Source organism: Carya illinoinensis, chromosome 15 (genome assembly GCF_018687715.1).
Source record: "Carya illinoinensis cultivar Pawnee chromosome 15, C.illinoinensisPawnee_v1, whole genome shotgun sequence".
NCBI lineage: Eukaryota > Viridiplantae > Streptophyta > Magnoliopsida > Fagales > Juglandaceae > Carya > Carya illinoinensis.
Window position 1 is genome coordinate 34,012,177 of NC_056766.1, and position 23,764 is coordinate 34,035,940.

The window sequence follows — 23,764 nt, forward strand, 5'->3', positions numbered from 1 at the left end:
GGTTTATTAGGCACCGTTTGGTGCTTTGTTTTATTAGGCACCTCCCCCTAACATTATGCATAAATTTGCTGCACCCAAGAGGTCTGCTCTCCTATAAATAAGAGAGCTTAATTGTGCAGAGAGTGGGGTGCGGCAGCAGTGTTGGGGCAGAAAGAAAAACAGAGAAAGAGGGACGTGAGGGAGAGATGAGAATTTGTAAATTTTTGTAAATCTTGTAAAAATTCTATAAAAGAGGCTCCAGTGAACGTAGGCAATTTGCTGAACCACTTTAAAATTATTTTGCTGTGATTTTCAGACAGGCAGGAGGCACAACAACTTTTACTTTTTAGAATTTGATAAGCAGGTGAGTCTCACTATTTGGATATCAATTGTTTACTTATTATTTGGAATTGTTTACTTACTGTTTTTGTCAATTTTGCACTATTTATTTAAGGTTTTTTGCCATTTATACGCTGTTTACTTTACTTTTTACTGTTTATATTAGTTGTTAATTTAAAAACTCATAGATGAAATACATACAACTCATACCATTTGAATAGGCAATTGGATTGTCATATAGCCCAAATGAGATAGTTTTGGACATCCAAACCGGGCCTTAATTGTAATATTTTATCTCATTATGCTGACGTGACATTATTCATATCTTCAACATTAATTGTTCTCTACACCACGTTTCATTTTACTTTTATCTTATTGTGCTGACATGATATTATTCATAACCTTTGGATCAACTCTATCGTTTTTTTTTTTAATAAAAAGAATAACTCTATTTATGAGTAATGCCATGTCAAGATAATGAGAAATAAATATAATATATAACAAAATAAATATTATATTAATGATACGATTATCAACATCTTGATTGGAATTGTTTAAAGTTCTTAGATTCTTCCATCACTTCAATATGGTATAGCCTCAAAGTCAAGTACAAGCTTCAAACAAATTAATCAGTCTAAAGTTGCATGCTATTTTCCAAACAATATGACTTTGGGACTTTTGTTATCATCATAAATGTCCTTTCCCGCCTAGATAGAAAATTTCAACTTCAGTTTCTTTGTACAGAATCACAGATCTTATTCAGTAGAAACGATACCGACCTGAAGACTAAGCATAGCTCTGCAATATTCTTCTGCAGACTGCAGGAAACTTTTAATAATAGGGACATGAGGATTTAGCCTATACATGACCAATCTTTCTCATCAATTACCATACACAAGGAAAAAGGTCAACTTCCAAAATAAAAAAAAAAACAGGGGCATTCCGAGAATCGAACTCGGGACCTCTCGCACCCAAAGCGAGAATCATACCACTAGACCAAATGCCCGCTTGGCATCCTAAGATTCAATAAATTTACAAGTAAGCAAAATGACTTCATCAATTTCCTGTGTATTTTGATAGAAATGGCTTGGGAAGGTTGGTTGCCTTCTTGAGTCCTGATGCATAGCCTAGTTAACAGTGCAAATGCCTATCACAAGACGAGATGGTGAGGAACTCAGATAAGTTATAGAAATTACCAAAAACATGTTCTTTTCTCTCAATCATATACCACCACAAGTGTCCTTAGAATATAATATGTTCATATATATATATAGATATATAGAAAGTTCTAATACTTAGCCTCATCCCACTCTTATCATAACGATAAAAACAAGAATTGATCTAATGGTTGATGGGAACTACCATCTGGCATAGTGGGATCAATGTTGAATGTGTGCACACACACACACACACATATTGGTGTAGCAAGACATTCGGGTGACCCTTGCAAAATTACTCTCAATGCTTTTTCAGGCTTCAAAAATATAAGTTCAGTTGTTAGTGTTCTTGTTCTGTTTTGTTTTGCTTTCTGTTTGCAATCTTGTATTTTCTGTTCACATTGATTAATTGTTGCGTGAAATAGAAAGTTTTGGCACTTGTTTTGTTCCCATCTCATTGCTTTTGCTCTCCAGTTCATTCCTTAATAGTTCACCACCCGTGAGATCAATTTGCAGCACAACTTACACCAAATGCATCTCAGTTAGGGCCGACCGAAAATCCCACTTCGAATCCAGTTCTACTCTGACACTGTTCCGGCTTGGACAAAACAGAATTGGAGCTGGATTTATTTTTAATTTTTCAGTTAAGAGTAGGAGGTGTCACTCGACCGACTTCGACTTTGATCCAATCCAACTCCGACTTTATGCTCCAACTCTGACTTTGCCTTTTGACTCTGACTTCGATATTATACATATGTTATAAAAATATATAAAGTTATTATATATTAGTATAGTTATATGTTTATGTAACTAAAACTAATTCAATAATATACTAGCATTGGCTAATTATTATAAAATAATATATTTATACTATAATATATATAGTTTATCATATGTAAATATCATAGTATTGCTACCATACATAATCAAGTATATAAATAAGTTCGACACTAGTATTTAAACATGTAATTATTACTGAAGTATAATAACATATACTAATTTACAAAAGTATTTAACTTATCAGATAATACGTTAATAACCCATATACTAATTTACTGAAGTATAATAACATGTAATTAGATTCTAGAAAGTCTAGTATATAATTAAATTAGAAATAAGTTAGACATTAGTATAATAACATGTAATACTGATGTATAATAACATGTAATTAGACATTATAATATAAGTCTAGTATATAAATAAATTAGAAACTAATATAAAAATAACTAATAAGTCTAGTATAATAAGTTAATAACACATAATACGAATTTACTCAAGTATAATAATATGTATTTAGACACTAGAAATAAGTCTAGTATAGAAATAAATTATAAATAAGTTAAACACTAGCATAATATAGTAACATGTAATACTATTGTATAATAACATGTAATTAGATACTAAAAATAATATGTAATAACACAATATAATAATATACAATTAGACACTAGTATAAGTCTAGTATAAAACTAAGTTAGATATTGGTATAGAAGTAAATTAGCAGTGAATGATTTGGTTTTAGTTTTAATTTTTTGTAAAAATTGAAATTTGAAAGCCTATAAAAAGTTCTTTCTTAAAATGGGCTAAATATGAAACTAAAAAAAAAAAAAAAAAGAAATCCAAAGTTGAAAGCCCAAATCCAACTATACTCCGACTAGTCAAAGTTGAAGTTTGGATATGAACTCCAACAAGATTGAAGTCGGAGTTAGATTTAAGAGAATTTGACTCTACTAAGCCAGTGCTCACCCCTATAACCTAAATGCAGATATATTATCAATCAGAAAATTCTCTTCTTACCAGAAACCAGGCTGATTGAGCAAGATCAGTTAGTCATGAATACACTCCACACATTACAAATTTCAAGCAGAATTTACTCAACGATGAACAAATAGACTCCAATAGAATTCCAATCTCGCATTTTTTATTTTTTATTTTTTGCAGGGAGAGATTTTCATCTACTTCAAAAACTTATTAAGTCCACAATTTTAAAGTCTCAAAATTCTATACCTGTAGGAAAAATTAGTTGGGCTCCAGAAAGAAAGCACTGTCAGGGAAGACCAATATAGCCTTTTTTTTTCCCTTTCATTATTGCAAAAGGAACCATAATTTAAAAAAAAAAAAAAAAAAAAAAGGGGGGGGGGGGGGAAGGAAAAGGGTAAAAGCACACAATGAATCATCTGGAGTCAAAGCATGGATTCAAGGCCAGCCACTAATAGCTTCACAATCGCAACTTCAAATTGCCTATAAAACATAGAGACAAGAAGTTCACCATCAGCTTGGAAATAAATAAATTCCCCTAAAAATTAATAAAAGCAATGATCATTAACTGTGATGCACTAATCTCCTACATGAATAATATCCACCTCTTTGATCGCCAGTAATTATAATTTATGCCCAAAGTTAGCCAAGTTGTTCCAGGGTTTTGGCACTGTTAGCAAATTTGGCACCGTTATCAAACCCCTCCAGCAAAAGAATCCGAACAGCTTCTAGGCCATGTTGAAATGTGAAGTTCAACTGAAAACATATTTTTATTACACAATAACATTATTTTAGTTGGTATCAGAATCTATCGATTCATGACTTTCATATTTTTTGATGAGTTACTCATGACTTTCTCCACCGTAGATTGACGGGAAAAGAAATTCATACCTCATCACGTTCTTGTTTATTGAATGGGCGAAGAACGAAGCTGACGGGATCCATTTTCCCAGGAGGCCTTCCAATTCCTAGTATATTTTACCAACTTAAAGACAAATATAAATAATAGAGGAGCATGATAGCAATAATTTTAGTGCTTTTAGGAAAGTACCAATTCTTAAACGAGGAAAATCACGGTTCCCTTTGAAGTGATCAATGATGTTCCTCATTCTGCAAGGGAAAACAAGTAATAAAAATCATTCCTAAAAGTCACCTTTTTTTTAATAGGTCAAATAAAATTTTATTGAAATAAGTAGATAGGCGAAGCTTGAGTACACAAGAAGTACACAAAGAGAACACCTAGTTACAAGTTAGGAGCTTGATATGTATATAAGAAAATCATGAAAACTAGCTCCATTGAGAACGATAACAGAAGCTCACAAGAATAAAGTGTGGAAAATGAAGCATCTAAGATCATCAAACAAGTGTTCCCTATCCTCAAAGCTCCAGCCATTCCTTTCCAACCAAATACACCACATGAGAGATAAAGGAATCATATTCCACACTGCAGCAATTTAATCTGGAGGCCTCTCCAACTAGCAAGAAAATCCACCATCCTCCAGGACATTACCCATGCATATCCGGTCTTGCTAAAATTCTCGTCCCATAAGACCCTGGCAACCTCACAATGATGTAATAAGTAAACCATCAATTCATGACTTTTTTCTTACACATAGCACCAATCCATAACAATAAACCCACACTTTCTAAAGTTGTCCATGGTGAGGATTTTTCCAAGATAAGCAGTTCAAACAAATAAAGCAACCTTGAAAGGCACCTTGCTCCTCCATATGCATTTCCAAGGAAAAGAAATGGGGGTCTGACAAGTCAAAACCTTGTCCAGGGATCAAACAGTGAATGTCCCATTCCCAGAATGTATACAAATCATCTTATCAACCTCAACACACAAGTTCTCGAAGTGTACAGCAAGCTGAAAAGCTTGGATATAACACCAACTTCCGAATCCTGGGGTGCTCTAATAAAACAAACATTCAATTGTAAGAGACAATAGGGCTGTCCGAAATCTGGAATAGGGCACCACCAAGGCCTCTGGATCATACGCAATCTGGAATAGGGCAGTAAATGCAATCTTGAGGCTATCGCCACACCACATGTCATGCCAAAATCTGACCCTGGATCCCTCTCCAACCAAAATCTGAAGCAACAAGCAAAACCCCTCCAACCATTCCTAATATCTTCCCACAATCCCACGCCATGCATGCCTCTCACAATCCCCCCCAAAAAAACCGTTATTCTATAAATCACTTTTCTTGGGCCATGGAAAGAAGGAGAGAGAAGGGAGGCTGGGCTGGGCTGTGAAACAATACTTTGAAGAAGCCATTCATGAATTAAAAACCGTTATCTGTAGGAGATTTATCCTATTGCATGACATCTTGGAAATTTGGAACATGACCCTAATGTACAATCGTTTTGAAAGACACCAAACACCAAGAGATACAAGGAATCCACCATCGCTGACCTCAGAAGTGTGCAGAATTATAATGGTGGATGAAGTTTTTTTCAAGAAGCTGATAAACATCAAATTTTTCATGATTTTTGTTTTCATATGTATATATACATATATATCTCATTAACAAAACAAACACTTGAACACAGATAAAATAGACCAGTTTCATTATCTAAATTCTTAGACACATTTACAACTGCTTCTGATCCCCCAAAACTAGGGATTGTTATGTTTGACACCCTGGTGTCTGACTCAACCCATTCCTTTTGTTAGTGCCTTCAAAGTATGGAATTGGAGAATTTATTTCACATGTTTTTCAACATTTTTTCAATGCTGAATTTCTTCAGTGACAAGGGCCTTATTTTCTAGGATTCCTAACTGTCCCATAGCAGTTCAACAAAAACATCTCACATGACGTGATAATTGCAATATTACTTGTAATGAAGATATCTTCTTCTTCTTCTTTTTGTTTGTTTGTTTTTTCTTTCTTTTTCTTTCTTTCTTTCTTTCTTTTTTTTTTTTCTTTTTTTTTTAAGAATTTTATTGAAAATAGGCGAAGCCAATTTCAATGATGGTTTAATAAGGGCACCCCACAAATGATGGTTTAATAATATCTCACACACCAAGCCTTATGATATGGTCAACATTCAGAGGGAGGAAATGGCTAGGAATATTCCAGCAAGCTTTGAGTCAATATAAGACTACTACTTTGATTGTTTTTTTGTGATCTTAATTACCAATTAGTCCTCGTGATATCATGCGATGAAAAGCAGTATACCCCATGCATGGTTCGTAAGTATGAGATCATATATGAGTCATAAATTATTATTAACAAGTATTTAGCTGATTTCTTTCCATTAATGAGATCAGAAGATTTCGAAGTAAATTATTATAAGAAATTACACGGACATGTACAAGAGCCACACCTAGGCATGATTGTCTGAAGTTACAAGAAAATCATGTAAGTTCATGCCATTTTTTTTTTTTTAAGTAAAAATATTATATATATTAGTATCTATAGGAGTTACCAAGTATAGATATATACAAGAAACAACTAGCCCATACTAGAGAGCCCCTAAGGACCAATAATCTCGTGAAAATTAGAAAATCTATCTAAAATACACAAAGCTCGAATGGGAACAAAACACACCTTGCCAACCCCAAACCCTTGTTTCCTGTAAGAGTGCTGCTCCACCCAAAACTCCCTCTACGAGGACGAATTCATAATCCCCTCCCTTTAGTCTTTCCTCTACTTGAACTACCTCCCTTAGCATCGTAGTTGATTGCCCAAGAAAGAGGCTTTAACTCCCTGCTTTTCTTAAATCTTGTTTTGGTTTCAAGCAAGTGAACCGCCTCAATCGTAGTGAGTAGTACTATAAATTGGTCACCACATCCTTCATATGAAATCCCCATACACTGCTGAATCTCGTTAACCTTATGCAAAACCCAATCAAATGATGACCCACTATATAGTTTATCGGAGGAAGAGATACCAGGGGAAAAACATTTTCCCCGGACCCAGCTCCCAACTGCACTCCTAACCCTAAACATTCCTCCTCACAAGGCACCAACAGCAAACCCATACTTTCCTCCCCACCATCTCTTGCATTCAAATCTCGTTTCTCCTCAACAGCTATATTGTTGCCATCCATTGTTGTTGTCACCATTGGAGGTTCCTTTACCTTCAGTGTAGGTGTTGTCGTTCCATCGACGAGGACATTGCTTGTAGGTGTGCCACCCCCCGACGACCCTTTCTGTGCCACTTTGTCAAACCCTACGTTCATGCCATTAAAGTCTATTACAATCAACCAATGGAATAAAGTGTGAAGAAAAAAAATAATTCTAAGCTCGTCCATTGTCCATTCACGATCCTCAAAAATCCGACCGTTTCTTTCCATCCATATGCACTACCATAGGCAGGTCGGTATCATCTTCCATATAACTGCAGTTTGAGAATTACCCCGGAGGCCTTGCCAGTTGGCCAAACCTCTTAACACCAGCAGAAATGTTCATCTTTTGGAACAAAACCTCTTTATGTGCATGGGTTTCAAAAATCATTCAAGTAATGCCTACTGGACTTCCTAGGACCAGGTTCCATGTAAAACGCTCTAAGATATGTTGATCCCATGAGTTCTTTTCCATTTGGAAAAATTAGACGCAGCAGAAATCTGACTCGTCATTAATTGTCTGCCACTATTTGATTTCATGCATAGGAGAGGATCATGGTTGGGACAAGAGACAGACTCCTGGAATTATGCACATATATCTCGGGTTTTGAAAGGATACATAAAGTCATCTTTACGTTTAACTAAAAGGCTCACTATAACATCACTCCTAGGCTTTTGATCATGTAAATTGGGAATTTCTCCTTTAATTGAAAGATTTGGTTTTAGCGAGAAGTGGTGTCCATGGATTAAATATTGTATTTCGACGGCCAGATTTTCTATATTGGTAAATGGCACTCTGGATGGTTTTTTCAACAGCTTCTGTGGATTGAGGCAAGGAGATCCTTTATCTCCTTTCCTTTTTTGTATTAGTTATGATGCTTTGAGTCATATGATTGAAGCGGCTGTGGAAGGGAGTTTTTTGTTGGGATTTACGGTGGGTGATGAGTCTTGGGGCAGCATTATTGTTTCTCATTCACTTTTTGCAGATGGCACTTTAAATCTTTGTGATTCTAATCAGGATCATCTCCGTGCTTTGAGAGCCTTATTGTTATGCTTTGAGATTGTTTCTGGACTTAGAATTATTATTATTATTATTATTATTATTATTATTATTATTATTATTATTATATGTCAGGGAACCTTTCCAAGGTAGGGCCCTTCAGACCCACCCCTGCTGGACTCAGAATTAATTCATCTAAGTCTGAAATTGTTCCAATGGGTACGGTCAGAAATATTTTGGATCTGGCCAATATTCTGGGATGTAAAGTAGCTTTGCTACCTATGAGATGTATTTTTGTTTTTGTTTTTTGAATGTTACCTATGAGATATATTGGAATACCTTTGGGCACTCCTCACAAATCTGTTTCTATTTAGGATGGGGTGATTGAGAAGATTGAGAGGAGGTTAGTTGGTTGGAAAAAGCTATATTTGTCAAAAGGGGGAAGAATTACATTGATTAAGAGTCTGTTGTCTAATCTTCCTACATATTTACTTTCTCTTTTTCCTTTGCCTCCAGGGGTGGCTAAAAGATTAGAGAGGTTTTTCCGGAGTTTCTTGTGGGATGGTAATGGGGAGGAAAGAAAGTTTCATTTGGTGAGCTGGAATAAGGTTTGTCTTCCGGTTGCTAGTGGAGGTTTGGGAGTGCGGAATTAAAAGCTTTTTCAACAAAGCTCTTCTTGGGAAATGGCTTTGGAGGTATATTAATGATAGGAATGCTTTATGGAGACAAATTGTGGATGTCAAATATGGGAGGATGTGGGGGAGTTGGTGTACATATGAAGTAAGAGGGGTGTATGGGGTGGGTTTGGGGAAAACCATTCGGATGGGATGGGGGGATTTTGTCAAAATATTAATTTAAAGTGGGGGATGGGACAAAGATTTATTTTTGGCATGATACTTGGTGTGGGGATTCAGCTCTTAAATATGTGTATCCTAATCTTTTTAGGATTGCTAAAGGGGCTGCAGTGGCTGATTCTTATCATTTTTCTAATAATATGTTTCATAGGACTGTGGAATTCACCAGAGATGTGCAGGATTGAGAAGTAAGCGAAATTTCTGATTTCTTTGGAAGATTATATGATATGAAGTTTGATCAGAACAGGAAGGATTGTCTGATGTGGGTGCCTGCAGAAAATTCCAGATTCTCTGTGAGTTCCTTTTACAAGATGTTAACCAGTCATGGCATTAAAGATTATCCCTGGAAATATATTTGGAGAGATGAGCTGCCTAGTAAGGTTTCATTTTTCTGTTGGCTGGTCTCTCTTGGGAAAATATTAACCACGGATAATTTAAGGAACAGAGGTTTATTGGTGGTTGATTGGTGTTATATCTGTAACAAGGATGGAGAATCTGTTGACCATCTTTCCTTCATTGTGAGGTGGCGACGATGCTGTGGAATGAGATTTTTTCTAGGGTGGGTATTGCTTGGGTGATGCCTATGCATGTGGTGGACTTCTTTGCTTGCTGGCATAGTCTTGGGAGGAGTATAAGCGGTGCAGTAGTGTGGAGGATGATCCCCTTGTGCTTGATTTGGTGCCTTAGGTTGAAGAAGAATGGGAGGTGCTTTGAAGATAGTGAACGTTCTATGGGGGAAATTACGGAGTTTTACTTTAGTACTTTAAGTTTTTGGGTGAAGAATCTAGTTCATAATGGGAATATTTGTAATGTGTTGTTTTAGTTGTGTTATCTTCTAGTTTGTATTTAGGTGTACTCATTTGTCTACATCTTGTGTACTTGGGCTATGCTTATTTACTTGGAATAAAATTCTCTATTAATTATAATAATAAAAAACTAAAAATCACTCCTAGGCGTTGCTCTTGTATATGACCTGTGTACTTGGGCTTTTGCCTATTCCTACAATCAATAAAAATCCCATTTACCGATAAGAGCCAGGGAAATGGTGTAATAGAAAATTGCACAAAATGAGTATATAAATTTGAAAAAAATATTCAGGAACATTATCTCGTCTTTTACAGAGATGCTGGATTAAATCCATTAGTGATGCTGAAATATTAGCAGAGATTGGACATTAAAGTAGCCAAATAATTACCCATTATGTCCTCCATGGCCACCTTTAGGCAAAAGCCGCAACTTTGCAAATGGCAAATCTAAGTCATCAAAAATCTGTGGAAGAGAACCACAAGCTCAGATTCGAAAATTAGTGGATCGGATATTAAAAAGAAAGAAAAAAGAAAGCAAAGCTAAAAAGTGTAGGGATGGCAGGTTTGCAATGGGGAGAGATCCCCCCCCCCCCCCCCCCCCCCCCCCACAACAACCCAAAAACACACCCACACACAAAAAAAAAAAAAAAAAAGCATTTCAGCAGGCAAAAATTGCTATACCTAAAAAGTACATGAGAAAGAAAGATATTTTACCACAAGAACTTGCTTTAATGGAATTTTGTAATACGATACGATAGCCCCAACCTACACGAACCAATCCTCATTAAAACCATAGGAAAATAACAAGAGGAGAAAACCTATCAATTACTAAATAGGAGAAATCGTCCAGATAGCTTACTTACAGACTCACCACTTGCATTCATGAAAGTTTGGGGTTTGGCAAACATAACTGGAACGTCTCCAATAAAACCTGCAAGATTGGATCAAATTCCCTTATCAAACATCATGAAAGATTGGATCTCACAAGCAGCTACTTTAAACCTATCATTTTGTAAGGTTTAGGACAGCATTGCAGTATGTGGACAACTAGCATAAGTTATACAATTTAACCATTATCATCATAAGCATAATTTTCAGACTATATTAACAGGCCCATTAAAAAAAGTTGAATTCACATTGGGTTGTTGAATGCATTTTATATGTGCAATTACTCAATCCCAAAAAAGGAGAGAACACTTCACAATGAAAGGCAAACCTTTTCCTAACAGAGCTTTGAAGGAAACGCTGCTAATAGAAATCCCTTCAGCTTCGGCTATAGCATCCACCATCTCAAAGCCTACCTGAATAGAATTCCCTCATATTAAAACTTCAAAGTTCAAATGCCAACCCACGTAGCTCTAGCGCACTAACACTCATTAAACAAGCTCGATACCAAATATCAAGTTATAAAATTGATAATGGTTCTGTTAATAATAATAATAAAAAATTCCCAAAAGTATATTGAACTCTGTTAAAAATTCCTAAAAGTCACTGACAGCAGCACTACCTAATTTTAAAATTTATGGCATAAAACAAATTAAGGACCAATATTTTGTCTGGATGTTTGGAGGTAAGATTTTCTTAAAAAAAAATTGAAATTAAAAAAAGCCCTATAAAGATGGTTTTTCTCAAGATTTTGCGAAAACATTGGAAATGTTGAAATGGTAAAAGCTTTTAAGAGATGTTTTATTAAAATTTGAGAAAGTGATGGCTTATATTGAAAATATGTCAATAGAAAATATGTGAGATATTTCTTTAATTATATGAAATTTCTTTTTGATAAGTAAAATATAAACTCAAAAAAAAAAAAAGGGGATTAAAAGTTTATTATTGTTTTCATTATGGTTTATTAAAGATAACCAAAATAAGATGGTTTGACAAAAATTATTTTATATATAAAACGATTTAAAAATATTTTCAAAGCCTTCTTATTGTAGAACATTACTTTAGTTCAAGTTGAACCCTGAAATCCAATTGCATGAATATCAAATGTCATAATATTTGCCTTTAGCGAGACTCTAGTCTAGAACATAAAATTTGACTAACAAGTTCCAAAATTTTATTAAAACAGAGACAGAGAGAGAGAGAGTAGTACTGACATTGTGGCGGGTGGCTTGGTACTTCTTGCCCGGGTTACCAAGGCCGACAATGAGCCAAGGGAGCTTGGGCTTCGGGGCATCCACGACCACCGGTTCCGTTGTCGAGGATGAGCTCATGGACATGGACGCTGATGGAGCTGAAGCCAGAGGTGAAACCCGAGACATTCTCGTATCGTAGAAGGGTAAAGAAGGAAACGAGATTAGGGTCCTCCAACGGTTGCAATTAGCAACACGCGTGGTTCCGATTGATGAGATAGAAGCACCAACACTCATACTTCTTTCTGATTGCTATTATTATCTCTAAAGAATTGTAAGACTTCAATGAGACTTCAATAAATCAATGAAAGAAACCGATTTGGCTAAGGTTAAGGGTTTATGAGGAGATAGATAGACCCTAAAGGAATTATAATATGGAAGAGGATGGACACGTAAGGGTTTTCGCTTTTGTAAATGGGTTTATCTTGCCCGGGAAAAAACAAGGGGCTTGTTTGCTAGCCCAGAAAAAATGGTTCTGTTTGGACGTCGCTCACTTTCAGAACAAATATTTTTCTAGAAAAAAAATGAAAAATATTATACTTCTAGGATATTTGAAAGAATAATTTTAAAATGAGTAATAATATTTTATTTATAAAAACAAACCTAAAAATAGAAAAAGAATAAGAATAAGAAAAACCAACTTATAAGACCGTTAGAAATCTAAGAGTATTGACAACGGATTTTTTATCTTTATATGTAAAATTATATCTTTTAAAAATTAATTTTAAATATGAAGAAAAATTTCTATATTGAATTATATATTTTTTGATCAAATAATAATAAAATAATAAAGAGATAGGAGAAAAAAGAAAAGAGTAAAAAAGAGAGAAAAGAGAGAGTTGGGAGGAGAGAGAAAAAATAATAAAATATAGTTTGAAGAAGGAAAATTAGGTCTTCATCTTTAAATAAGAACTATACATAGTTATTTATAATTATAGATATGAATAAACTAATGTAGACCATTTTAAGAACATATTTTTTAAATTTAAAGATGAAGATGAAGATAAATAATTCATTGCTAATGCAGGGATTTTGGAGAGTTCGACTACCACCACCATTGGGCAGTCATCATTACTTCTGTTTAGGATTGAAAATCGATACTATCGATAGATCTAAATAGATTTTTAGATCTCTGATGCCGATCAAAACCGGCCGACAGGGAGGGAACTAGCCGTAATCTTATGGCAGGTTCCGATTGGTTTGACAATTAATCTGTCTGTGATTAACTCGTTTCAAATTTATCAAAAAAATTCATATCACAAATTTAAAACAAATCAACTGAAAAATCATAAAAAATTAAAAAATCCATAATAAATTCACAGCAAAATCACAGATTAAAAAGAAAAAGAAAAAGTGGACCTTAAGTCATGGAGACATCGGAAATATGAGAAAAGGCTGGTGATGCATGGGTTTAATGAATGGGAGGGTAGCAACAATGTGGGGTCCTATAAGGCTAGGGACAGTGACTTCATTTTTGTTAAGGGGAAGTAAGACAGAGAAACTGAGAATTGGGAGGGAGCTGGGACTTGGGAGGGAAGTGGAACAACAGGGGGTAGTTTTTAAACCAACTTCACGTCCAAAACAACCTTGGTTCACTTTATTAAGTGGAACAACGTCGTTTCATGTATAAAAAAAAATTTACATTAATCTACTATCGGCTTGTTCGGCACTTTGACAATTGTTCAAACCAGGATTGAATCGGCCGACGTCGGTTTTAGCAAATCCCTACTGTCGACAGATCGGTTCTCCACTGATTTTGGTCAGTTTCTGACTCTTGCAACTAGATCCCATCGATGACGACTTGTTCGGTCAATTTTTGTACACTCTTATTTCCATTGGAGCCTAGAGGTGGCACACCCACATGTGTGGTTGGTCATATATAGTTTTTATATACTTTTTATATATTCTTTTAAAAAATTGATTGGAAAATTCTTTTGTGTTCTTAAAATAAATTTAGTGGTTGACATATTTTAGAAGTTTGGTCTAACTCTACACTAGACATAATGCGTTGTCAATAAATAAAAGAATAGGGAAATTTGAATGGCATTTCTATCCTAAAGGGAATAAAATATCCATTTCGCTTAAGCATAGGGTTTTCATTTTGCATATCAAACATTAGTCTTGATTTTCATTGACAACTGCATTTAAGAATAGAGTTTCAACATGTAGATACAAGCTGGTATTCCATAGTTTCGAGATCAGGAGTTCGAGTCATGATATAAGTTGAAATCATTTGTGGTAGTAAAGTCTGACCTTTTGGCCATATAAATGGACCTTGGACTAGTTAAATACTTTGGGAAGCTGTAATGACAGACTCGCCCTTTAAACAGTAGTTGTAACTCAAATCAGACATTTTGTAGTGAAAAGGAGCTCTTGTGATCATGATGTCCTAAAACAGTTGTTATACTGGTTGCCTCACCTCCCCTTTCGCCTATATATATATAAGAGTTTCAATCATGCTGATTGCTATATTTAATGTCATGGGTATGGTATTGGTCATTTGGTGGCAAGGGAAGTGATATTTGTAATTTTAGAATGTGCAAGTTTCACATAATTTGTTTGGAAAAAGTGGATAGATATGAAATCCAAGTGAAAATGGATTTTTTTAGTAGTGGACTCTTACCCTTTTTCAAAGAGATTATATGAGACTTGTATATTCTAAAATTGATAATGCATAAAAATCCTAAAAGTTGAAATTTACATAAATAACTTTCAATTGAAATAAAGTTGTAAAAATGATTGTATGCATGCCATTACTCTAAGTTTTATATTGACAATCCTCTTTTCCTTCTTTATACTTTTTGGAAAGAAAATTATGGTGAAGGAAAACAGTTGTTACAAAGCTAAAAAACAATCCAAAAGACCATATATAACCCAAATAATGCATAAGAGACCATATTTATTCATTTATAACACATATATGGAATTTTAGCTCCAAACTGCTCCATACCTTTCATGGGAGTTCTAGCGAATGTATATATCCGCCTGACCTTTCATTTTCCCTTTTCTTAGCCAAACAGATCATCCGCTACAACACTCAATTCTCCATGGACATGGTTTTTTGGAAACAATGCAAACCCAGAGCTCCTCAACCTTCATCCCTAATTATCTGCCCACTCCGACTCACTTTTGGGTTACCCAGGTGGTCCAATCTGATAAAACTATTAAACTTCCTTTGTTTTGTTTACAGGAAATGGAAGTTAATGTATATGTATGTATGTTCATACATACAACTCTAGTACATATGTATGTATGCACACATGCATGTATTTTGTGGGTTTTTAGTTTGCATCATTTAGAGGAAGAGAAATGATATCTTTAGTCCCAAAGTCCACAAGTCTCGCGCATTTCCTTTAAAAAAATAGATAAATCTAAGGCTACATTTGGATGTTTAGCTGAGTTGAGTTAAGCTGAGTTCTTTCTTAATGGTAGTAAATTGAGTTTGTGGAGTGAGTTATGTGGAACTCATCTAAGATGAGTTTAAAGATATCTATGAGAGTCCCATGTATAAAAAGGTTTTTGAGTTGAAAAATGTTGTGGGTCCCACGTGTAAAAAGGTTTTGAGTTGAGATGAGTTTAGTAATTTGAGATTTTGGTGTTTTGATGTTAGACTCATTTTAAAATTAGGATGAACTAAGTTGATCTCAGTTGAGTTTAACAATCACACGGGGCCTAAGACTCATATGAAAAAACTATTTTTTTCAAAAGGAGTACAGGAGAATTAAACATTCTAGAATTATATCTAGCATTACTCTTAGAAAAGACTTAAAAGAATTGTCACATTACATGAGTAAGCTAGCTAATTAGCTAATAAGAGTATTCCCATCCAATTCCCTAAACGCCCTTTATATCTATATTATGGAAAATGTTTTTGGGAAAACCTCAATAATCCCATCCCATTCGGATCCCTAAATTAGGGATTTGATTTAGAGTTGCTACAGTGGTTTCCCAAATATCAGGAACCACTATACATCCCTAATCAACTCATCTGCTTCCTTTCACACTGTTGGTCCCACATGAAAATCTCTCTTGAGTCTCAATTGCCCTTATTTCTATCAACTCTCTCTCGTGCCGTTTGCCAACATCAACGGTAGCCTCTCTTGATTGGCTGGAATATATGTCTCTCTCGTACAAATACACTTCTTGAATCGGTTTCCTCCATGGTTGGACTCTATCCTTCCCTCTCACACAAATCAAACACACACTCAAATCCCGAACTACCTTGGCTTTCATCTAAGACATTGCATAGTTTCGACTTATTGGATGTATGTATTAGGATCTTTGGGTAATCAAAATCGAAAACCCTACATTATGTGAGCTGCTCTAGGGTTTGAGTTTGGATTTTAGTTTTTCTTCACGGTATCTATTCAAGTTGATATAGTTTAGTTTGGACTAAATGAGATGCATTATTCTAGTTTGAATTCTTTATTGGTTTGAATTCATTCATAGACTATTTGACAACCATTTGAACTGATATGTTGGTTTGAATTTTAGACTGTTTATGTACTATTCTTTATGGATTCTCTCTACTGCTTTATAATTGTTTTCATTATCTTTGTTTCCATTAATTTTCTTTATGGATTCTCGCTACTGCTTTATAATTGATTTCACTATCTTTGTTTTCTTTTATAGATTGTTTTGAGCTGATAAGAAAACAAACTTTTAAAAACAAACTTTTGTATCTCCTTATGACTTTATTGAACATTATTCACTATTAATATTATGCTTGAAAATACTTTATTGTATTTGCTAGATCAACCATTATATGATATTGCATTACACAGTTATACTTGGTTTCACTTTTTCTGCAAACTGTAAGGTTAAATGAATTTGTGGATAGTAAAATCCTCTTTAACTCATTTGGGTAATTATAAATATTGTGAACTTCATTTTGTGTCTGTTTCTTTTCATTTTAAGCTTTAAAGTTCAAGTCGAACTCTTTGAATTCATTTCTATGAGTTAATATTCTTATACATGGTTACAATTTCTCTTTCTAACTTTGCATCCTATTAATGTTGCATGAGATGTTTATAGCCATGATTATCCACCATTTGTTGACTCTTTTATTTATTGATATGTGAATGATGCTGCATAATAATTGGTGCATTGATCATCACCTTGCAACTATCAAACTTTTCTCCAAGACTCTTTTACTTTATTGTTTTCTTTCTCAATAATTATGTAGGCACCTTCAATAATTACCTCGTTATATTTGAAAAATGTAAGAAACCTACAGATAAAACTTCCATGGAATGTGTTAACACCCAAAAATAGCGCAACAATCCAGACGGAGAGAGAGATCCATTTCTAACCCTGTTGAGGTAGTTCTGGGTCTCAATTGTTGTTGTGTGGAGCCTCCAACGATAGTGCGGTGCGGCTGTATGGTGTTCATGCGTACATCTATGGTAGTGAACAATAAATAAATACAAAGAAAATGAACAGAGAGAGACACAAATTTACGTGATTCGACACTTAGCCTACATCTACGAGAGTTCAGGAAGGGAAGAATCCACTATAATATACTTGTTTACAATCTCTTATGGTCTCTCGTTCTTACTGTACATTGGAAATCTGAGTTCTATCCTCTGGTTTTCATCCTCTCACTGGAGTCTCTATGGTGAAGTTGAAAATGGTGAAGTCTCCCAGAAGCCTGATCAAAAGTCCCTAACGTCATATGTGTCTGTTCCTTTTATTTCTTGCCCCCTTTGCTTTATGTCACTTTCCCTTACTTTATATCTCATCACTTATTTTTCCTCGTGACACTCTCCCATCTCTCAACTTTTTGTCTCTTCCCTCTCTTTTCTCATTGTTCATTCCTGATGAGTTTCCCCCTTGGCCTGTGTAACAGCCCGCTAGAAATTCAATTGTGAAATTTCTATTAACTTTAGGAACCTCGTGAAAACCCCATAAGTTTTCACAAATCCATTAAGCGTATAGGTTTTTGTCTAACTACATAGTTAGTGTTATTATTTACTATGGTATCAGAAATGTATTTTTGATTATTGGAGATAGTTAGAAGTGTCAAAATGTATTATGGTTTGTGCCATTAGACTCGGAGGGCTATTTAAAGTCTTATGGCGCAATAACTTTTTTTCATATTTTCGGACAAAACGTCTGTTCAAAAACTGTAGATATTATTGGATAAAAAGAAATATTTTGAGGTAATTTTCATGACTATTATTGGGTAAAAATATTTTGAGTTGATTTTTATAGATATTATTAGATAAAAATATCTTAAGTTGTTTTTTTGTAGATGCTATTGGATAGAATATTATGAGATAATCTTTTATAGATATTTTGGGTAGGAGAAAACTACACTCAACTCTCAACTCCAGCCTCATCTCTTCCATATCTCATCCATAATTATCTCCAGCCACCTCTCCCCACGAAATTATCTTCATTTACACTTTCCATTGAAAGAATATCAAACACTCTCTCTCGGACAGCTTTTAGGAGGTATTTTGCACGCCAATTTCGAAGCTGTTGTAAGTGTTTTATCATAACGTCTCCTTCATATAAGTTGTTCCTTTTTTAGTCTAGTTTACATGGATATATTATTTTCCCCATTTGAAGATCATTTGGTCAGTCAAATATTGTGTAAACTATAGAAAGGTCATTCTGGGAGATAAACTGGAGAATATGTTATAGTTTGGAGTTTTTGACCAAGCTAATGGATAGATATTGGTCAGAAATTTTTATGGAGTATTGTTAACATGTATATATGACTATTGGTTGAGGATTTTTGCATGATTAAAGGTTTTGATGAAAGATGTTCTTAGATTTAGAAACTTAGAAACTGGAAGAGGAAAAACAGTTTCTGTTTTGAGAAAGTTTAACTCTTTGGTGGTCTAAACCTATTCTAATGACTTTAATAATTTTATTGGAGGATCCTAAGTATCTTATATACATGTTATATTATTATTTTGAAGATATTTGATGTTAGTTTCAAAGATATGAAATTTTATGTAAAGAGATATTCAAATAAGCCAAAGTGTGGATATTCTTGGCCAAATTTATGTTTTGGTTAAGTTCTAACCATGTGATATTGAATTAGAAGCTTATATATGTTTTAGGACATCTTTTTAAACCATGTGATGGTTTGGTTTGAAGATCATATATTTATAAGTCATAAATCAAGAGATTTATCAAAACTAGTTGAGGAAAAAGTTTCTGTTTTTGGACTAAGTGTAAAACCAAAAACTCCAAATGTTATTTTGTGATTTTGGTGACTTTAGTTCGATGATTTAAAGCATGGTTGATGTTAGGATGATATTATGAATATGTTAGAAGTAAGATTTGATTTTTGAAATTCTTGGAGATGTTTTGATTTAAGGTCAAAACTTGTGATTCAAGTGCTTGGATCTTTTTACAAAAAAGTTTGGTGTTAATTATTAGCTTTTTCTAAATGGATGTTTTAAGTATGGTTTTGAACTTAGGATTGGAAGATGTTTGTTGCAAAATTTTGGTTTAAGCAAGAGTTTTGAAGTTGAAAGGAATTGCAACAAAAATAAAGGAAAATGGCCTATGGATGTTTCGACCATAGTGTGTTCTTCATAGTTGTGTTTTGTTTTAAATTTTTCTGAGTTGATATTTAAGTTTAGGACAAAATTTACATGAGGAATGTAAATTTTAGTAACTTTTGGAATTAGTATGCAAAATCCTTAAGTTATGGGTAAAACGGTCATTTTCCCACATGTAGAGAGTAAAATGAAAATTTTACTATTTAAGTTAGTATTTTCCATACTTCAAATTATTAGTGATTTAGTTCTAACTTTTAGAATCACTAATTACAGTTCCTCGTGATCGCGCTTGAAGTTTTATAAGAAACGCGGAGATCGAGGTAAGTTAGCTTTTAACTTACTAGCAGTCTACTGTGTATGTGTGCTAAGTAAAAGAACTACAGTGTATGTATGTATGTTATCATATGTGTCATGCCATGTCAAGTTATCATGTAATTGTCTATTATACAAAATTTATTCTGTCATCAATTTTTATCTGTTACATAATATATTCTGTTATATATTACTTTACATTACAAGTACGTCATGCTAAGTATGTCATCCATTACATGTAAGTCAAGTCATGTAATATTCACTGTTGCAAGTATGTCATGTTAAATATGTTGTCTATTATATGTTATGCCATGTTACGAAATATTTCTATCTCAAGTTGGTCATGTATTCTAAGTTATGTTCAAGTCACGTTATGTTACGTCAGGACTTCAGTCCTTTCGTATTCCAGTCACATTTCATCTTGAGTACATTATGATGTGTAGAATACATGGGGCCACAACAACTGTGGAGTATGTATTTAACTACAATTGTGATGCGTAAAATACATGGGGCCACAACAATTGTGGAGTATGTATTTTTCATGTTAAGTCAAGTTTGTGTAGAATACATGGGGCCACAACAACTGTGGAGTATGTATTTTTAATGTTAAGTCAAGTTTGTGTAGAATACATGGGGCCACAACAACTGTGGAGTATGTATTTACACGTAGAATACATGGGGCCACAACAACTGTGGAGTATGTATTTTTAATGTCAAGTCAAGTTTGTGTAGAATACATGGGGTCACAACAACTGTGGAGTATGTATTTACACGTAGAATACATGGGGCCACAACAACTGTGGAGTATGTATGTTTCATGTTAATTCAAGTTTCAGAGCAAGTTCATGCTAAGTCAAGTTTCAGATCAAATTCATGTCAAGTCAAGTTTAGTTCATGATTCAATTTAAGCTATGTCAATTATGCTATGTTGTACGCTAAATTATACTTTAATTACTTATGAATTTGATTATGCATTTATGCTTTTACTGTCATACATGCATCATTAGTCTGTATAGAAGTTTTTTGTTAACTTGCTGAGATTTGTAATCAAATCTCACTGTGGTAGTCCCAACTACCATTCCCCCCGAATGGTAGATCTTGTTACAGGACCTGAAGGAATATCAGGAGCTGACCAACTAGATACAGTCGACTGAACGACGGTGCGTCGTTAAGGTTAATATAGTAGTTAAATTACTACTTGTACGATGGAGTTGCATCTCCAGTACTTTTAGATCATAACTATTTTGGAATAGTTCTGTGATCTTAGTTATTCAATGTATCTTTATATATGAAGTATATTTTAAGTATTTGGGATATTTTAATTTGGTGCATAGTATTGCTAAAGAAAAAAATTATCCGCTGCGAATATTGCATAATGTTAGATGCATGTTAGGATTATTGCATCTTATATGTCATGAACGGGGGCAGGTAACCTTGTGTTGCATGTCTCGACGCTTCAAATGTCTGTCCAATCCCAAACGGAATTTGGGGGCGTCACAGCCTGGGCCTAGGAAACATCATCGGCTTGTTATATTTTATCTCTTATAAAATGGAGAAAGAATCTGGCCATAGTTTAATCCTTTGTCTACAAATGTAAAGGTGTAATCAGTCCGGTTTTGAACATATTTTATAATCAAATTAGTATATACTGGTTATGAAATTTGAAGAACTTATACCACACCGACTATATCCCTAAATCGGCATTTTTGGTTTTACCAGTTCCGATTCGATTTTTTCGATTTTTAAGTATATATAATATAGTATATAATAATATAGAGATAATATATTGTAGTATATTATAATATATTATAATTACATTATAGAATATAGTGATATATGATAATAACTAATATAGTGATATATCATAGTATATTATAATATATATTAATATAGTATTAGTATAACTATTAATACAATAGACTATAGTGATATAAGATTTTAAAATTTAATATTATATTAATTAGCAATTTATCATTTGATAACAAATTATTTTATATATAATTATATATAAAATTTTATATATAATTATATATAATATAAAAAATCATATAAAAAATATCGTATACAAAAAAAAAAAAAAAAAAAAATCACAGTCAACAATTATTGGGGAGGTTTTGCTTATTTGCACAAATGTTATAGTGTTGTGGAAGTTTTGCTTATTTGAATGGCCAGCTGAACCGTTTGTGATTTGAGGATTCTATTGCACAACTATGCTCTCATTTGAACCACTTGCGTGTTCATTCTGTGATGGAGAGGTAGTTGTTTCGTGCACTTGTGATTTGAGAAGTCATTTGCTATATGATATTTGAATATTAAAATTCTATTCCCTTGTTTTCGGACAATATTTTGAGCTGGGACCTTTTTTTGTTTATAGATGTCATTTCTAATCTCTTCTACATCTGTTTTGTGCTCTTTATTTACTTATTCTTGAGATATATTGCTTCTCTCTTTGGTGTTTAGTGTGTATTGAACATAAAGTTATTGCTCATTGCTTGTTTGGAGCAAAACAAAAGACAACACTACCTAAGGCTTGAGTCAAGTAGTAGCATTAGCAATATCTCACGCTCAACAAAGTATCATAAAAATGAATATAAAGTATGTTATTATGGTATTTTAGCATGTTGATGAACTGCTCATACTGAGAGTAATGAGAGATGTCTTTTTTTTATTGCCAAAACTATGAGGTACTTTTCAAATCTTGATTTTTGTTTTTTGCTGTATTTTAGCTAGTACTTTTGTGCTTATAGATTTCAGCATTGGTTAATTGTGTAGGCTGAACAGCCTTGTGGATTTTTATGTTGGTATGATTTAGAAATACCAGCATATAGCTAAAAGACAATTAACCATTAAAAACTGAAATTCATGAGATACAAGCAGCAATAGACATCTTAACCAATTAACATCGACTATAAACTATTTTAGAGATGTGTAAGAGAAAAGTGAAAAAAAGTGGTTTCATTGTAGCAATTTCGATGTCCAGGTTATTTGTTTTGGCAATGTATTTTGAAATATTCTGAACAATCTTATAGCGACACGTATTAAACTTTTGGGCCCGATGTATGAGCATTTTTAATAATTGTAATTATAGTTTAGCTTTTATTGTTTGCACATATAATTTATGTTTTGGGCCTGTTGTGAATGGGCAATGTACTTGCACGTAAAATTTATAAAATATTGTAGATGTATTTTAGTTATTTTCATCGACTATTTTAGTTATTGAGAATGAATTCGCAGTTTATGAAGTGTGTCATTTTGAGTAGGTGTGAAAAATACAGGTTTATCTATTTCTTTCGTTCGGGTGTGCGCTTTGTTTAGATCATTTCAATCACCGTTAGATCTAACAGCAAAACAATAATGTTACTTTTTAGTTATCCGTTATAAATAAAATAGTGTTAGAAAAACCAAATACTTATTATTAGTAAAATCAGAATAATTTCGAAATTATTCTTGTACTGGGATAAAAATCAGCTTGTGTTTAAAATTTATGGACAAGGAGATAATGCTCAACATAAAGAAAAAGATTAAAGAGTGACTAGTTAAGATTGGAAAAGAAAATGAGAGAAAAGTAATAAATAAATAATAGAGAAATATTATTTTAATAGAATATATAAATGATAAAGAATGCGATGTAAGATATTTTTGAAAGATTAGTAAAATTTAGAATAAAATATGAGGAATAGTGTATTTTAGTTAAAATTTAAGAAAATTTATAGGAGAGCAGATGTGAATGCTCTAATAAGGGTTCGTTTTGAGGACTGAATGGCTACCAAAATCATATTTTCAGAAAGCAACCAGTTGCAGTTGAATTTAATTGAATTTAGGAATATATG

At 33.6% G+C, this 23,764-nt stretch overlaps 1 protein-coding gene and 1 non-coding gene across 6 annotated transcripts; both read right to left on the minus strand.

Annotated features, from left to right (window-relative positions):
* Positions 1-1,252: 1,252 nt before the first annotated feature.
* On the minus strand, positions 1,253-1,324 carry TRNAP-UGG. Its single transcript has one exon. It is a non-coding gene; the product is annotated as a tRNA-Pro (tRNA).
* Positions 1,325-3,458: 2,134 nt separating this feature from the next.
* On the minus strand, positions 3,459-12,570 carry LOC122297199 (peptidyl-tRNA hydrolase, mitochondrial-like). 5 transcript variants are annotated; one of them, XR_006238685.1, is made up of 9 exons: positions 12,067-12,567; positions 11,184-11,268; positions 10,831-10,898; positions 10,682-10,732; positions 10,357-10,430; positions 4,285-4,343; positions 4,125-4,201; positions 3,824-3,989; positions 3,459-3,716 (listed from the first exon to the last, which is right to left on the minus strand). XR_006238685.1 is itself a non-coding variant. In XM_043107177.1 (9 exons), exons 1-8 carry the CDS (start codon positions 12,337-12,339, stop codon positions 3,876-3,878), a joined length of 801 nt encoding a protein of 266 aa, XP_042963111.1. In that variant the 5' UTR covers positions 12,340-12,567; the 3' UTR covers positions 3,459-3,720; positions 3,841-3,875. The 5 variants fall into 5 exon arrangements, 3 of the variants coding, with proteins under 3 accessions (XP_042963111.1, XP_042963110.1, XP_042963112.1); XR_006238686.1 differs by having other exon boundaries at positions 3,803-3,989; XM_043107177.1 differs by having other exon boundaries at positions 3,459-3,720; positions 3,841-3,989.
* Between the last annotated feature and the right edge of the window lie 11,194 nt (positions 12,571-23,764).

Coding starts and splice junctions, on each gene's coding strand:
- LOC122297199 (XM_043107177.1), bottom strand. CDS start 12,339: ATGAGTGTTGGTGCTTCTATCTCATCAATCGGAACCACGCGTGTTGCT. Junction 4,344..10,356: donor GGCCATGGAGGACATAATGG/GTAATTATTTGG, acceptor TTTCCCTTGCAG/AATGAGGAACATCATTGATC. Junction 3,990..4,124: donor ATAAACAAGAACGTGATGAG/GTATGAATTTCT, acceptor ATATGTTTTCAG/TTGAACTTCACATTTCAACA.